General features: G+C 47.4%; 1 protein-coding gene across 3 annotated transcripts in view; it reads left to right on the top strand.

The window, feature by feature from the left end:
- The window catches only part of rbm10 (RNA binding motif protein 10), a 151,823-nt gene that overhangs the window by 92,513 nt on the left and 41,883 nt on the right, over window positions 1-17,427 (top strand). For all 3 annotated transcript variants that reach the window (XR_006657375.1, XM_045207011.1, XM_045207010.1), the window contains exon 12: window positions 11,837-11,924. Coding sequence is in view for 2 of the 3 variants with exons in the window: in XM_045207011.1 (XP_045062946.1) it covers window positions 11,837-11,924 (88 nt within the window). In the remaining variant the exon portion in view is untranslated. The remainder of the gene's footprint in view (window positions 1-11,836; window positions 11,925-17,427) is intronic.

Raw genomic sequence — 17,427 nt, 5'->3', positions numbered from 1 at the left:
CAAGTTCCACATCCTTCTTCCTTTCTCTGGGCTGTTGGTCAGACTGCACCAGCTTACCAGAGGTAGCACCCGAACTATCCTCTGGGTCACACTCTCTGAATAGAATCGTGTCTGACAAATCTATCACTTCACCCACTTGTCGTGCTTGAGCACGTGTGACAGCACAAGCGGGAACACATCTGGATAACCCTGTGCCAGCTCCTCGGAGAGAGACTGGTCACTTTTATCCAATACCTCCAATATGGGTATTACCTTTCCTCCGGCAATATCGTTGCCCATTATAAATGTCACACCTTTTACTGGCAACATAGGACGTACGCCAACTCTGAACACTCCACTGACTAACTCAGAGTGTACGTTCACAAAGTGCAATGGCACTGGAACAAATCCCATTTCAATTCCTTGTACTAACACACTGGAACCACAATATGTATTACTGGACAAGGGCAACACATCAGCGAGTATGAACGACTGCGCCGCACCAGTATCTCTGAGGATTCTAACTGGACGCTGAGACGCTTCGTCATCTGCTATAGAAACAAACCCCTCAAAAATGAACGGTTCATAACTGTGATCTGGGACAGGGACTTTCAAACCACATTCACTATGAGGCCTCTGTCTTGATTCCGGCCTTACAACCGTACGAATCAGCCCAACACCCGTTGGCGGCCTGGCGTGCTGAGGCATCCCCGGTTTGCGTTTTAGCAGAAAGCAATCATTAACCATATGTCCCACCTTATGACAATAGAAACAGTGACGCACATCTTTTGGGCGTGCTGGACGTACTGCTGGTCGACTAGGACTAAAAGTTAGCAACTCCGCAGCCCTGCTCTCCGTACGAGCCGAAAACACGCTCTTATGCGTCAACACAAACTCGTCTGCCAATACAGACGCTTCCGACAGTGAGGATACTTTCTGTTCGTTCAGATAAACTACAATGCGTTCCGGTAAACAATTTTTAAACTCTTCTAACAAGATTAACTCCCGTAGAGAGTTAAAATCAGTTACCTTACTAGCACTGTGCCATTTGTCAAACAGATTTCCCTTTGTCTCTAGCAAACTCCACATAAGTCTGAGTAGGAGACTTTTTATGAGACCTAAATCTCTGTCGATATGCCTCAGGAACAAGCTCATAGGCACGAAGAACAGTAGCTTTGACCACTTCATAATTCAAACTGTCTTCAAGAGGTAGCGCTGCCAGAACCTCTTGGGCTTTACCTGTTAGTTTACACTGAAGTAATAGGCACCATACCTCTTCGGGCCATTTCAATGCTACCGCTATACGTTCAAACACACTGAAATAGGAATCAACCTCTGACTCCCTGAACACAGGTACCAAGGTGATCTGCCTACTAATATCAAACGTAGCAGATGACACAGCTGGTGAGGATGGCTCACTAGCAGGCATAGTATTAGCAGAGACTAACCTCGCTGTTTCTGCCTCTAGTTCCATTTTACGCACCTCCAGTTCCATCTTACGCATCTCCAGTTCCATCTTACGCGTCTCCTGTTCTGCCTCTAGCTTACGCGTCTCCTGTTCTGCCTCTAGCTTACGCGTCTCCTGTTCTGCCTTTAGCTTACGCGTCTCCTGTTCTGCCTCTAGCTCCATTTTACGCATCTCCAGCTTGTCTTGCCTGATTTGTGCCCGCTCTTCCGCCTCCATTTGGAGCCGTGTCGAGCGGACATCCATCCTGGCATCACTGTCAGTCAGTGGGGAGAGTGGGTCATAACGGGGCAATGTGGCTGGAGCCTTAGTCTCGTCCTCAGACACTGATGGGCTTACAGGCGTAGCAACCACATCCCCTACAGGAGCAGCAGACTCAGGTGGCGGTAACTCAAGCACTCGCTCGTTTAACAATATCGCTAGCACTACTTCCCTAACTTCTGCTTTCACTAAACCCCTCGGTATGGGTAAAGAAAAGTGGTCAGCCAAAGCCTGTAGATCCACTCTACGGCAATTCTCAAAAAACCCCCACGTAGGGTTTTCCAAAAATGCCTCTAACTCAAAAGTAGCCATCCTACTAGCAACACGAGCCGTCGACTACTAAACACAAAAAAAAAACAGGTAGTACCGCTGCCAAGCTCAACACTGAACCAGACACTTACTAATTTGCATGAGTAGCATGGGATAGATCCCGGACGAACCCCCACTTTATGTTACGAACCCCGTGGCTCTAAACGTCTAGGGTGGATGGACATGAGACCCGTAACATAAATTATGCAAATTAGGAGTGTGGCATGGAGCAGTGAGAACAAATGTGACACAACAACCATGAACTACCGTCAAACACAAATGGTTTATTTCAGAACACACGGTAAGGGTTTGGGAAAAAGGGCTGAGCAGGACCCAAGAAATGAAACAATAGTGTAAAACCCCCTAAACTGATCTAGCCTGCCTGAAGAACCGCTAGGCTACTGCTAGTCATACAAAAATACAGTGGGTGGTCCGCTCAGGTCTAACTAGTGTTTTTAGACAGATTTCTTCCTACGGGTAATGTACGCCCAAGGGCAACTAGCTTAAACTCCCCTTTTCCCAGAAACACACAAAGCTACCAAACAGGGTAATCAGCAATTAAGTAGTACACAATACACAGGACACCACAGTATCCGCACTCACATAACAAAACAGTAGTCTAACAGAATTACCAATCATAATAAACAGCAACTTAGTGAGTAACCAAAAACAGGACACCACCGTGTCCATACTCACAAACGGAAACATTCTCTCTCTCTCTCAACAAACACAAGACTGGCTTTTATACAATGGGCTGTGTGATTGAACAAACGAGTAACAGGTGGTGCAATGCACAGGAATGTTCACTGATTGGTCCAATCAGCAGACACCTCAACAACCACCAATCAGGAACATACAGGACACCTGTGATTAGGGCAGAAGGAGAGAAACACACAAAAACACAGGATACCTGTATCCGTAACAAACAGTAACCTGTAACCGTAACCTGTAACCCTAACCGTAACCTGTAACCTGTAACAGTAACCTGTAACCGTAACCTGTAACCGTAACCTGTAACCTGTAACCTGTAACAGTAACCTGTAACCGTAACATGTAACCTGTAACCTGTAACCATAACCTGTAACCCTAACCGTAACCTGTAACCTGTAACAGTAACCTGTAACCGTAACCTGTAACCCTAACCGTAACCTGTAACCTGTAACAGTAACCTGTAACCGTAACCTGTAACCCTAACCGTAACCTGTAACCTGTAACAGTAACCTGTAACCGTAACCTGTAACCTGTAACAGTAACCTGTAACCGTAACCTGTAACCCTAACCGTAACCTGTAACCTGTAACAGTAACCTGTAACCGTAACCTGTAACCTGTAACCTGTAACAGTAACCTGTAACCGTAACCTGTAACCTGTAACTGTAACCTGTAACCCTAACCGTAACCTGTAACCCTAACCGTAACCTGTAACCTGTAACCTGTAACCTGTAACAGTAACCTGTAACCGTAACCTGTAACCCTAACCGTAACCTGTAACCTGTAACTGTAACCTGTAACCCTAAAATAGCCTTTGTCCTCAGTGTTCATTGTTGTTGAGGGAGAATGTTCCTTGTTTTACTATCCTTGTGGGGACTTTTGGGGATTTGAGGTCCCCACAAGGAGAGAAGAACCAACCCCCACACACAGATACAGTGCTTTCAGAAAGTATTCACACCCCTTGATTTATTCCACATTTTGTTGTGTTAAAGCCTGAATTCAAAATCCCCCGACCTCAACCCAATTGAGATGATTTGGGATGAGTCGGACCGCAGAGTGAAGGAAAAGCAGCCAACAAGTGCTCAGCATATGTGGGAACTCCTTCAAGACTGTTGGAAAAGCATTCCAGGTGAATCTGGTTGAGAGAATGCCAAGAGTGGCAAAGCTGTCATCAAGGCAAAGGGTTGCTATTTGAAGAATCTCAAATATAAAATATATTTTCATTTGTTTAACACTTTTTTGGTTACTACATGATTCCATATGTGTTATTTCATAGTTTTGATGTCTTCACTATTATTCTACAATGTAAAAATTAAGAAAAACCCTTGAATGAGTAGGTGTGTCCAAACTTTTGACTGGTACTGTACATTATCAAGCATTTCACACATATTATCCAGTTACTGACGGTTAGCACTTGGTGGTCTATAGCAGCTTCCCACCAGAATGGGCTTTAGGTGAGGCAGATGAACCTGTAGCCATATTACTTCAGCAGTATTTAACATGAGATCCTCTCTCAGCTTTACAGGAATGTGGTTCTGAATATAAACAGCAACACCTCCACCAATGGCCTTTCTGTATTTTCTGTAAATGTTATAACCATGTATTGCTACCACTGTATCATCAACGGTATTATCTAAGTGAGTTTCAGAGATAGTCAGAATATGAATGGCATCTGTTATTAGCAAGTTATTGAACCTTGTTTCTTAAGTTACATATGTTAATGTGAGCTATTTTTAGCACTTTTCTGGGATGCTTGATTGTTTTTATTGCTTTACTGGGAAGCTTAGCAGAAGTAGACATGCTCATGTTATTTATGTTTGAGCTGATATTGCAGGGTGAGCTGCACACAGTGGCCTTCCTCCTCGGGCAAACCGCCTCAGTGCTAACAGTATAACTCTGGTTCTTAGGCACATGATTACGGCATCCAATAGCTGTAGGATCAGCAGAGGCATTCAGGGCAGTAAGAGGGACATAAATTAGGCTACTTACATTGTGTCTGCCAAAGCCCCTGGGATAATGTACATTTGCTGAAGCATTATGACAACTCAGTGACACAATGGTAGGGATTAAATTAGCTGGGCTTGGGTCATTGATAAGTCATTGTCTCAACACAGCCTTGAAATGCGTGGACAGAGTGCAGGAGCCAAGATGATTCGGATGGACTCCATCATTCCTGTAGAGCAAATTCTGTTTCCAGAAGGTGTCAAAGTTATCTATAAAAGTGATTCCAACAGAGCTACGGTAATCCTTCAGCCAGGTGTGTAATGCCAGTAGCCTTTCACACGCACGGCCCAACGATGGTACCGGACCTGAAATAATTGGCCGCTTTTTGGAATCTTTCAGTGCTAGAATCAGTTCTTTAAAAATCTATTTTCAGAAGTTCTGAGCTAGCCCTCCTGAAGTCGTTTAACCCCACATGGACTACAACAGCGTCAGCTCCTGGCAGCTGTCGTAGAACGGTCGGAAGCAGCTTTGTAATGTCCTGTACTCGTGCTCCAGGATAGCACAGAGTTTTTGCTCCGGGAACCATGATGTTTCTTGCCATAGAACTGCCGATGACGACAGCTGGTGCAATGGCTGAGGAGGTCCGGACGTTCTTTCGCCTCGAGTGGTTTCGCAAACCCCTCAAGGACCAAAAGGTGGTGGGGCCCAATGGACCCGGGCCAGCTGTAGTATTCATTGTGGATGATGAATGGGCCGGAGTCTCAGATAGCCTTACGGTCTGATGAGGGTGGGAGCTCTGAGGATCTGAACCTGAGGTAGAAGCCACCGGAAGAGGGAGACAGAAAAGAGGACGAAGGTGCAGGATCTGGTCTCGAATCGGAAGCCCCCAGGGAAGAAGGCGCCGGAGCCTCTGGATCCAGGGCAGCAACCCTGTTTCTAGTCTGTGTCCGGTCCGGGCTTAACATCTCCAAGGAGGCCCCCGTTGCCAGAGGACACCATGTCTGTCAAAGTAACCCACACAAACTTCATCAAACTCCTCCTCTGGACGTCTCTCAGTAAAAAGAAGGGGAGAGGGGAACATCTTTACTCTGTACCTCAACCAGCTGCTTCCTAGATATCGAAGTGTCAACTGTAGGGACCCTCTGTTCCTTCAGCGGTCCTACAAACTAGCTCACCTTTGGGGTTTTCAAAGGAGAGGTCAACTCAGGAGGTTTAACGAAATCAGGATCACCCATAAATGTCTCGGACAGATCGACCATGGTGGGAGCGCTGACATCCTCCTCGACACTAGACTTGCTCCCGGTGACTTTCTTAGACACGTGTAACTGCACACGCTGGGAACACTCTAGGGTACTTTACTGACAACCAATCAGGTTCCTCTGCTCTGGGAACACTCTAGGGTACTTTACTGATAACCCATCAGGTTCCTCTGCTCTGGGAACACTCTAGGGTACTTTACTGATAACCCATCAGGTTCCTCTACTCTGGGAACACTCTAGGGTACTTTACTGATAACCAATCAGGTTCCTCTACTCTGGGAACACTCTAGGGTACTTTACTGATAACCCATCAGGTTCCTCTACTCTGGGAACACTCTAGGGTACTTTACTGATAACCCATCAGGTTCCTCTACTCTGGGAACACTCTAGGGTACTTTACTGATAACCAATCAGGTTCCTCTACTCTGGGTTCCTTACAAATGACAGGATTTGGCACGACCTTCCCTCCAGCCAAATCACCTCACTCCAACGACACTGGAACCAGAAATAAGAATCGACTCAAGTTCCACATTATACAAAGGAACTTCCATGCAACCCATCTCCACGCCTTATACTAACACACTGTAACCAGTTGCTGAAGTGTCAGACAAAGGCAAAACACCCTCCAACATGAAGGGCTGGGCTGCCCCAGTGTCTCCCAGTATCTTCACCGGCTGCTTAACAGCATCGCCACTCTGCAGAGACACCAACCCGTCTGAAACAAAGGGTTCATACACATCTGATCCAAAATCTTGTTGAGGAGATACACCAGTCCCAACCAGAGACTTAATGGGCTAGAGTGCTCCCACAAGAAGAAACAACTTTCTCTCTCTCTCTCATTTTTCTGTTTCAATTTAGGACACTGAGACAATGTGTCCTTTCTCACGGCAGTAATGACAAACTGGCGGATACGAAAAAACTGTTTTTCTGCCGATCTTTATCCTTGGGCACTGTAGAAATGGACTGAAACCTCGCAGTAGGAGGTGACTTCTCTGGATTCCTTTTTGCGTAGGGAGAACTACAGGGTGCTTTGTTTGTGAAGGTAGTTGTTATGTGTGAAACTAATCTGCAAGAACTGCAGCTTTCTCAAGAGTGAGATCCTTGTGATCATAAATGTAGGTCGCAACCCTTTCGTGAAGGCAATTATTGGACTGCTCGAGAAGTATGAGTGTCTTTAGATCCTCAAGTTCCTTGACCTCTGTCACATTCGTTGATAGACGGATCGGACCAAGGTGCAGCGTGGTATGCGTACATATTCCTTTATTAACTGAATACAAATCAAACCAACAAAATACAAACAAACGTGAAGTTCAACAGGCTGGACAAGCCAAAACAGAAACTAGATCCCACAACTAAGGTAGGCAAAATGGCTGCCTAAGTATGATCCCCAATCAGAGACAACGATATACAGCTGCCTCTGATTGGGAACCACACCCGGCCAACATAGAAATAGAACATCTAGAATTCACACCCTGACCAAACCAGCTAGAGAAAAACAGAGCTCTCAAGGTCAGGGCGTGACAACCTCTTGAGAACCACACCACCAATCAAAAAGACATGCTTGTTCCCTTGCGAACTCAACATGGCTTTGTGATTCTGTCTTTCGTAATTTACAGAACCGTTGTCAGTATGTAGAACTGTTGACTGTATGCCTCTGGGACCAACTCGTAAGCCCGAAGGATAGCAGTTTTAACAGTGTCATAATCTGAACTCTGGTCAAGAGATAAAGCGGCGTACATTTTCTGAGCTTTCAGGGCTGTTTTTCATAATATAATATGCCATTTAGCAGACGCTTTTATCCAAAGCGACTTACAGTCATGTGTGCATACATTTTTACGTATGGGTGGTCCCGGGGATCGAACCCACTACCCTGGCGTTACAAGCGCCATGCTCTACCAATTGAGCTACAGAGGACCACATGGTTTGGTGGAGGAGGAATAATGGTCTGGGGCTGTTTTTCATGGTTCAGGCTAGGCCCCTTAGTTCCAGTGAAGGGAAATCTTAACGCTACAGCATACAATGACGATTCTGCGCTTCCAACTTTGTGGCAACAGTTTGGGGAAGGCCCTTTCCTGTTTCAGCATGACAATGCCCCCTGTGCACAAAGCAAGGTCCATACAGAAATGTTTTGTCGAGATCGGTGTGGAAGAACTTGACTGGTCTGCACAGAGCCCTGACCTCAACCCCATCGAACACTTTTCGAATTAATTGGAACGCCGACAGCAAGCCAGTGTCACGATCGTCGGATATAGAGGACCAAGGCGCAGCGTGGAAGGTGAACATACTTATTTATTAAATGATACACGAACAAAACAACAAATCGATACGTGACGTACAAAGGTGCAAAACACAAACCTACACAGGAACAAGATCCCACAAACACTGTGGGAAACTGGCTGCCTAAATATGGTTCCCAATCAGAGACAACCAGCAACAGCTGATACTCGTTGCCTCTGATTGAGAACCACTCTGGCCAACATAGATATACAAACTAGACTAGACACAACGAGCACAAAACATAAACTCTACACACCCTGGCTCAACTTAAAAGAGTCCCTAGAGCCAGGGCGTGACAGTACCCCCCCCTAAAGGCGCGGACTGCGACCGCGCCTAAACATCACCGAACAGGGGAGGGCTGGGTGGGCATTCCTCCTCGGAGGCGGTTCCGGCTCCGGGCTTGACCACCACCCTCTACTAACCCCCCCGTAGTGCCCCTGGTCTGGTCTAGCCCCACTGGCTGGAGCTGGACTGGACTTCGGTGGAGCGGATTGCTCAGGCTCCGGTGTGGAGCAGCTGACCGGTACCTGACCAGGCACCGGTGAAACGGGCACGGGCTGGCGATGCGCACCACAGGTTTGGTGCGGGGAGCAGGAACAGGCCGGGCTGGGCTGGCGACGTGCACCACTAGCTTGGTGCGGGGAGCAGGAACAGGCCGGGCCGGGCTGGCGATGCGCACCACAGGCCCGGTGCGGGGAGCAGGAACAGGCCGGGCCGGGCTGGCGACGTGCACCATAGGCTTGGTGCGAGGGGCAGGAACAGGCCGGGCCGGGCTGGCGACGCGCACCACAGGCTTGGCGCGATGGACAGGAACAGGCCGGACCGTACTGGGAACACACACCACTGGCCTTACACGGGGATCAGGAACGGGCCGGACCGGACTGGCAACACACTTCAGTACCTCTCGCCGTGCCTCTACATTTTCCTTCCCTCTATCCACCAATGGCTCCCGTAACCCGGTGGCCTTCTCTCCTCGTCCACCAACTCGCCCCTTATCTGCCTCCAGTGGCCCCGTGCCCCTGCCATGTGCCCCCTAAAAATGTATTGGGGTGCCCCTCGCCTGTCCGACGACTGCCCGGTTGGCGCCGCTTCTCCTCTCCTGCTTGGGCACGCTGCTTGGTCCTGTATTGGTGGGATCTTCTGTCACGATCGTCAGATATAGAGGACCAAGGCGCAGCGTGGAAGGTGAACATACTTATTTATTAAATGATACACGAACAAAACAACAAATCGATACGTGACGTCCACAGGTGCAAAACACAAACCAACACGGAACAAGATCCCACAAACACTGTGGGAAAACCACCTGACTAAATATGGTTCCCAATCAGAGACAACCAGCAACAGCTGATACTCGTTGCCTCTGATTTAGAACCACTCTGGCCAACATAGATATACAAACTAGACTAGACACAACGAGCACAAAACATAAACTCTACACACCCTGGCTCAACTTAAAAGAGTCCCTAGAGCCAGGGCGTGACAGCCAGGTCTAATCGGCCAACAACAGTGCCCGACCTCACTAATGCTCTTGTGGCTGAATGGAAGCAAGTCCCCCGCAAAAATATTACAACATCTAGTGGAAAGCCTTCCCAGAAGAGTGGAGGTTGTTAGAGCACCAAAGGGGGGACCAACTCCATATTAATGCCTATGATTTTGGAATGAGATGTTCAACGAGCAGTGTCCACATACTTTTGGACATGCAGTGTATGTTCACCACGACTTTAATATGGGGAAAACGATGTAGTCTGTGTGTAGCGGTTAGCTGTTATGGTGTGAAGGTTTGGCTTGCCAAGTTTATTTCTGCCTGGTCACAAGCAGCTGTGACCAGGCAGAAAGGGAGGTCGGAGAGGGGGGAGCGAGGAGGAGAGAGGAGCAAAGGGAGTCCACAAGCGAAGGGAAAAGCTGAGAGGAGGAGAGAGCGTAGATGCGAGAAGGAATTATACAACGAGCAAAGTCATCATGTTGTTTGTACGTGGCTGCTCGTTCTGTGTTTGCGTGTGATCAGGGGGTGTGTTCATTCCGCCTATTCAGTTGAAAAACACTTCTTAAACGGAAGCAAACGGAACGAAACGGGGATTAATATACCTGAATTTGTCCCAATAGAAGCTCTTGTTTGCAACTGTTGGACTAATGATTACACCCTAGATCAGCTAGATGCAGGCCAGAGTGTGCAAGGCGGTATTGAATGTGTCACTGTCTGACACCTTGAAATGTCTCTCTCTACCTGTGCACCTACGTTGTAAACTTTCATTCATAGGCTAGGTTGTAGCAACCTCATGATGGGTATAGGGAAAATTCAAGTATCATGTAGGATCCTAAACCTATCGCTGTTATATTGAACTGGGTGAATGGAATATGAATGACAGTCTTCCAATATGCTGTAATAGAAATAAGGCCATGCTCATTAAAAACAATGATCGTCCTCCCTCATCTTAAACAGCACCAACCGCCAGTGACAAAACATCTCAAATTAATCTATTTTAAATTCAGGCTGTAACACAACAAAAATTGGAGAACGTCAAGGGGTGTGAATACTATCTGAAGTCACATATATACACAAACACACATGCACGCACACACACATTTACACACACACACACACACACACACACACAGACAGACAGACAGAGACAGACACACACACACAGACACAGACACAGACACACACACAGACACACACAGACACAGACACAGACACAGACACAGACACAGACACACAGACAGACACAGACACAGACACACAGACATAGACATGACTACCATTGATAAGACTAGACTATTTCAAGGTTCTCCATTGAGCTGTTTAGTCCAGGACTGACTTTCATCTATGGCCCATACTGTTACACTTGGAATATGTTTTGGGCTTGATTTTTTTATGAGTTTTTTTCTCTCCCTCTCTCTCCCCCTCCCTCTCTCTCCCCTCTCCCCCTCCCTCTCTCTCCCCTCTCTCTCTCTCCCTCCTCTCTCCTCCTCGCTCCCCCCTCTCCGACCTCCCTCTCTGTCCCCCCTCCCTCTCTCTCTCTCTCTCTCTCTCTCTCTCTCCACTCTCTCTCTCTCCCTCACTCTGTCCCCCACCTCTCTGCCCCCTCTTTCTGTCCCCCCTCTCTGTCCCGCCCCCTCTCTCTATCCCCCTCCCCCTCCCTCTCTCTCTCTCTGCCCCCCACTCTGTCCCCCCTCTCTGTCCCCCCCTCTCTATCCCCCTCCCCCTCCCTCTCTCTCTCCCTCCCACTCTGTCCCCCCTCTTTCTGTCCCCCCTCTCTGTCCCGCCCCCTCTCTCTATCCCCCTCCCCCTCCCTCTCTCTCTCTCTCTGCCCCCCTCTTTCTGCCCCCCCTCTCTGTCCCGCCCCCTCTCTCTATCCCCCTCCCCCTCCCTCTCTCTCTCTCTCTGCCCCCCTCTTTCTGCCCCCCTCTCTGTCCCGCCCCCTCTCTCTCTCGCTCTCTCTCTCCACTCTCTCTCTCCACTCTCTCTCTCTCCCTCCCACTCTGCCCCCCTCTCTGTCCCTTCCCCCCTCTCTTTCCCCCTCCCCCCCTCCTCTCTCTCTCCCTCCCACTCTGTCCCCCCTCTCTGTCCCCCCCTTCTCTATCCCCCTCCCCTCCCTCTCTATCTCCCTCTTTCCCTTCCTCTCTCAGTGATGTGTTCCTGACAGATGGCAGTAGAGTGAGTGCTGCTACAGTCGCCAGTACAGCCATCGCTGCAGCACAGTGGGCTGTTACCCAGGTAACTATTCTAATAATATATATAGCCAGTACAGCCATCGCTGCAGCACAGTGGGCCGTTACCCAGGTAACTATTCTAATAATATATATAGCCAGTACAGCCATCGCTGCAGCTCAGTGGGCCGTTACCCAGGTAACTATTCTAATAATATATATAGCCAGTACAGCCATCGCTGCAGCACAGTGGGCCGTTACCCAGGTAACCATCCTGATAATATATAGCCAGTACAGCCATCGCTGCAGCACAGTGGGCCGTTACCCAGGTAACTATTCTGATAATATATATAGCCAGTACAGCCATCTCTGCAGCTCAGTGGGCCGTTACCCAGGTAACTATTCTGATAATATATATAGCCAGTACAGCCATCTCTGCAGCTCAGTGGGCCGTTACCCAGGTAACCATCCTGATAATATATAGCCAGTACAGCCATCGCTGCAGCACAGTGGGCCGTTACCCAGGTAACTATTCTAATAATATATATAGCCAGTACAGCCATCGCTGCAGCTCAGTGGGCCGTTACCCAGGTAACTATTCTAATAATATATATAGCCAGTACAGCCATCGCTGCAGCACAGTGGGCTGTTACCCAGGTAACTATTCTAATAATATATATAGCCAGTACAGCCATCGCTGCAGCACAGTGGGCCGTTACCCAGGTAACTATTCTAATAATATATATAGCCAGTACAGCCATCGCTGCAGCACAGTGGGCCGTTACCCAGGTAACTATTCTAATAATATATATAGCCAGTACAGCCATCGCTGCAGCACAGTGGGCCGTTACCCAGGTAACTATTCTAATAATATATATAGCCAGTACAGCCATCGCTGCAGCACAGTGGGCCGTTACCCAGGTAACTATTCTAATAATATATATAGCCAGTACAGCCATCGCTGCAGCTCAGTGGGCCGTTACCCAGGTAACTATTCTAATAATATATATAGCCAGTACAGCCATCGCTGCAGCACAGTGGGCCGTTACCCAGGTAACTATTCTAATAATATATATAGCCAGTACAGCCATCGCTGCAGCTCAGTGGGCCGTTACCCAGGTAACTATTCTAATAATATATATAGCCAGTACAGCCATCGCTGCAGCACAGTGGGCTGTTACCCAGGTAACTATTCTGATAATATATATAGCCAGTACAGCCATCGCTGCAGCTCAGTGGGCCGTTACCCGGGTAACTATTCTAATAATATATATAGCCAGTACAGCCATCGCTGCAGCACAGTGGGCCGTTACCCAGGTAACCATCCTGATAATATATAGCCAGTACAGCCATCGCTGCAGCACAGTGGGCTGTTACCCAGGTAACTATTCTAATAATATATATAGCCAGTACAGCCATCGCTGCAGCACAGTGGGCCGTTACCCAGGTAACTATTCTAATAATATATATAGCCAGTACAGCCATCGCTGCAGCTCAGTGGGCCGTTACCCAGGTAACCATCCTGATAATATATATAGCCAGTACAGCCATCGCTGCAGCTCAGTGGGCCGTTACCCAGGTAACCATCCTGATAATATATATAGCCAGTACAGCCATCGCTGCAGCTCAGTGGGCCGTTACCCAGGTAACTATTCTGATAATATATATAGCCAGTACAGCCATCGCTGCAGCACAGTGGGCCGTTACCCAGGTAACTATTCTAATAATATATATAGCCAGTACAGCCATCGCTGCAGCTCAGTGGGCCGTTACCCAGGTAACTATTCTAATAATATATATAGCCAGTACAGCCATCGCTGCAGCACAGTGGGCTGTTACCCAGGTAACTATTCTGATAATATATATAGCCAGTACAGCCATCGCTGCAGCTCAGTGGGCCGTTACCCAGGTAACTATTCTAATAATATATATAGCCAGTACAGCCATCGCTGCAGCACAGTGGGCTGTTACCCAGGTAACTATTCTGATAATATATATAGCCAGTACAGCCATCGCTGCAGCACAGTGGGCCGTTACCCAGGTAACTATTCTGATAATATATATAGCCAGTACAGCCATCGCTGCAGCACAGTGGGCCGTTACCCAGGTAACTATTCTAATAATAATAATATATATAGCCAGTACAGCCATCGCTGCAGCACAGTGGGCCGTTACCCAGGTAACTATTCTAATAATAATAATATATATAGCCAGTACAGCCATCGCTGCAGCACAGTGGGCTGTTACCCAGGTAACTATTCTAATAATATATATAGCCAGTACAGCCATCGCTGCAGCTCAGTGGGCCGTTACCCAGGTAACTATTCTAATAATATATATAGCCAGTACAGCCATCGCTGCAGCACAGTGGGCCGTTACCCAGGTAACTATTCTGATAATATATATAGCCAGTACAGCCATCGCTGCAGCACAGTGGGCCGTTACCCAGGTAACTATTCTGATAATATATAGCCAGTACAGCCATCGCTGCAGCACAGTGGGCCGTTACCCAGGTAACTATTCTGATAATATATATAGCCAGTACAGCCATCGCTGCAGCTCAGTGGGCCGTTACCCAGGTAACTATTCTAATAATAATAATATATATAGCCAGTACAGCCATCGCTGCAGCACAGTGGGCCGTTACCCAGGTAACTATTCTAATAATATATATAGCCAGTACAGCCATCGCTGCAGCACAGTGGGCCGTTACCCAGGTAACTATTCTAATAATATATATAGCCAGCACAGCCATCGCTGCAGCACAGTGGGCCGTTACCCAGGTAACTATTCTAATAATATATATAGCCAGTACAGCCATCGCTGCAGCACAGTGGGCCGTTACCCAGGTAACTATTCTAATAATATATATAGCCAGTACAGCCATCGCTGCAGCACAGTGGGCCGTTACCCAGGTAACTATTCTAATAATATATATAGCCAGTACAGCCATCGCTGCAGCTCAGTGGGCCGTTACCCAGGTAACTATTCTGATAATATATATAGCCAGTACAGCCATCGCTGCAGCTCAGTGGGCCGTTACCCAGGTAACTATTCTAATAATATATATAGCCAGTACAGCCATCGCTGCAGCTCAGTGGGCCGTTACCCAGGTAACTATTCTAATAATATATATAGCCAGCACAGCCATCGCTGCAGCACAGTGGGCTGTTACCCAGGTAACTATTCTAATAATATATATAGCCAGTACAGCCATCGCTGCAGCACAGTGGGCTGTTACCCAGGTAACTATTCTGATAATATATATAGCCAGTACAGCCATCGCTGCAGCACAGTGGGCCGTTACCCAGGTAACCATCCTGATAATATATAGCCAGTACAGCCATCGCTGCAGCACAGTGGGCTGTTACCCAGGTAACTATTCTAATAATATATATAGCCAGTACAGCCATCGCTGCAGCACAGTGGGCCGTTACCCAGGTAACTATTCTAATAATATATATAGCCAGTACAGCCATCGCTGCAGCACAGTGGGCTGTTACCCAGGTAACCATCCTGATAATATATAGCCAGCACAGCCATCGCTGCAGCACAGTGGGCCGTTACCCAGGTAACTATTCTAATAATATATATAGCCAGCACAGCCATCGCTGCAGCACAGTGGGCCGTTACCCAGGTAACTATTCTAATAATATATATAGCCAGTACAGCCATCGCTGCAGCTCAGTGGGCCGTTACCCAGGTAACCATCCTGATAATATATAGCCAGCACAGCCATCGCTGCAGCACAGTGGGCCGTTACCCAGGTAACTATTCTAATAATATATATAGCCAGCACAGCCATCGCTGCAGCACAGTGGGCCGTTACCCAGGTAACTATTCTAATAATATATATAGCCAGCACAGCCATCGCTGCATCACAGTGGGCCGTTACCCAGGTAACTATTCTAATAATATATATAGCCAGCACAGCCATCGCTGCATCACAGTGGGCCGTTACCCAGGTAACTATTCTAATAATATATATAGCCAGTACAGCCATCGCTGCAGCTCAGTGGGTCGTTACCCAGGTAACCATGAAGTTGTTCATCTCTGCAGAGTTCTAAGGTCTTTTGTCCCAGACCTTTCTTCCCCCAGACTAAAGATCCCAAAGCTTCTGCTCATGTGTTTTCTTTACCTCTGCTTTACGCGCACATTGTTGTGGTCACCCTCCCTTCTCCTTTCTCACTGTCACTCGGGAAGATAATTCTTCACGTTTACAGGTGAAATGTCCATGCAGCATTTGCATGCAGGTTGACGTTTATTGTCATGAGTCTTGTCCTGGAGGCAGAACTGATTGATTTCCCCTTAGATAGGCCAGCTTCAAATAAAAAATTGTCTATATTGTAAAAAGTAGCTTTTTGTTCTTAATTTAAGGTTAGGGTTAGAGGCATTAGGGTTAGCAGTGTGGTTAGGGTTAGGGTTAGGGTTAGGGGCATTAGGGTTAGCAGTGTGGTTAAGGTTAGGGTTAGGGTTAGAGGCATTAGGGTTAGCAGTGTGGTTAAGGTTAGGGTTAGGGTTAGGCATTAGGGTTAGCAGTGTGGTTAGGGTTAGGGTTAGGGTTAGGCATTAGGGTTAGCAGTGTGGTTAGGGTTAGGGTTAGGCATTAGGGTTAGCAGTGTGGTTAGGGTTAGGGTTAGGGTTAGGGGCATTAGGGTTAGCAGTGTGGTTAAGGTTAGGGTTAGGGTTAGGGGCATTAGGGTTAGCAGTGTGGTTAAGGTTAGGGTTAGGGTTAGGGTTAGATGATGATGAAAGGGTTAGGGTTAGATGATGATGAAAGGATTAGGGTTAGGGTTAGGGTTAGATGATGATGAAAGGGTTAGGGTTAGGGGTTAGGGTTAGATGATGATGAAAGGGTTAGGGTTAGGGGTTAGGGTTAGATGATGATGAAAGGGTTAGGGTTAGGGGTTAGGGTTAGATGATGATGAAAGGGTTAGGGTTAGATGATGATGAAAGTGTTAGGGTTAGGGTTAGATGATGATGAAAGGGTTAGGGGTTAGGGTTAGGGTTAGATGATGATGAAAGGGTTAGGGTTAGGGTTAGATGATGATGAAAGGGTTAGGGTTAGGGGTTAGGGTTAGATGATGTTGAAAGGGTTAGGGTTAGGGTTAGATGATGATGAAAGGGTTAGGGGTTAGGGTTAGATGATGATGAAAGGGTTAGGGTTAGGTTTAGGGTTAGGGGTTAGGGTTAGGGTTAGATGATGATGAAAGGGTTAGGGGTTAGGGTTAGATGATGATGAAAGGGTTAGGGTTAGGGGTTAGGGTTAGGGTTAGATGATGATGAAAGGGTTAGGGTTAGGGTTAGGGTTAGGGTTAGATGATGATGAAAGGGTTAGGGGTTAGGGTTAGAGTTAGGGGTTAGGGTTAGGGTTAGGGTTAGATGATGATGAAAGGGTTAGGGGTTAGGGTTTAGGGTTTAGGGTTAGGGTTAGGTTAGGGTTAGGGTTAGATGATGATAACCCACCATTTGATCTCAATCAGTTTCATGGGGATGTACATTCAGATGGTCTTGAGTTATACAGGGTTGTTTCCAGGTAACCTACCTGAATGATGTATAGTGAATGAATT

Source organism: Coregonus clupeaformis, chromosome 24, assembly GCF_020615455.1.
Source record: "Coregonus clupeaformis isolate EN_2021a chromosome 24, ASM2061545v1, whole genome shotgun sequence".
In the NCBI taxonomy this organism is placed as follows: domain Eukaryota; kingdom Metazoa; phylum Chordata; class Actinopteri; order Salmoniformes; family Salmonidae; genus Coregonus; species Coregonus clupeaformis.
The sequence above is the reverse complement of the archived record's forward strand: the minus strand, read 5'-3'. Positions and strand labels throughout refer to the sequence as shown.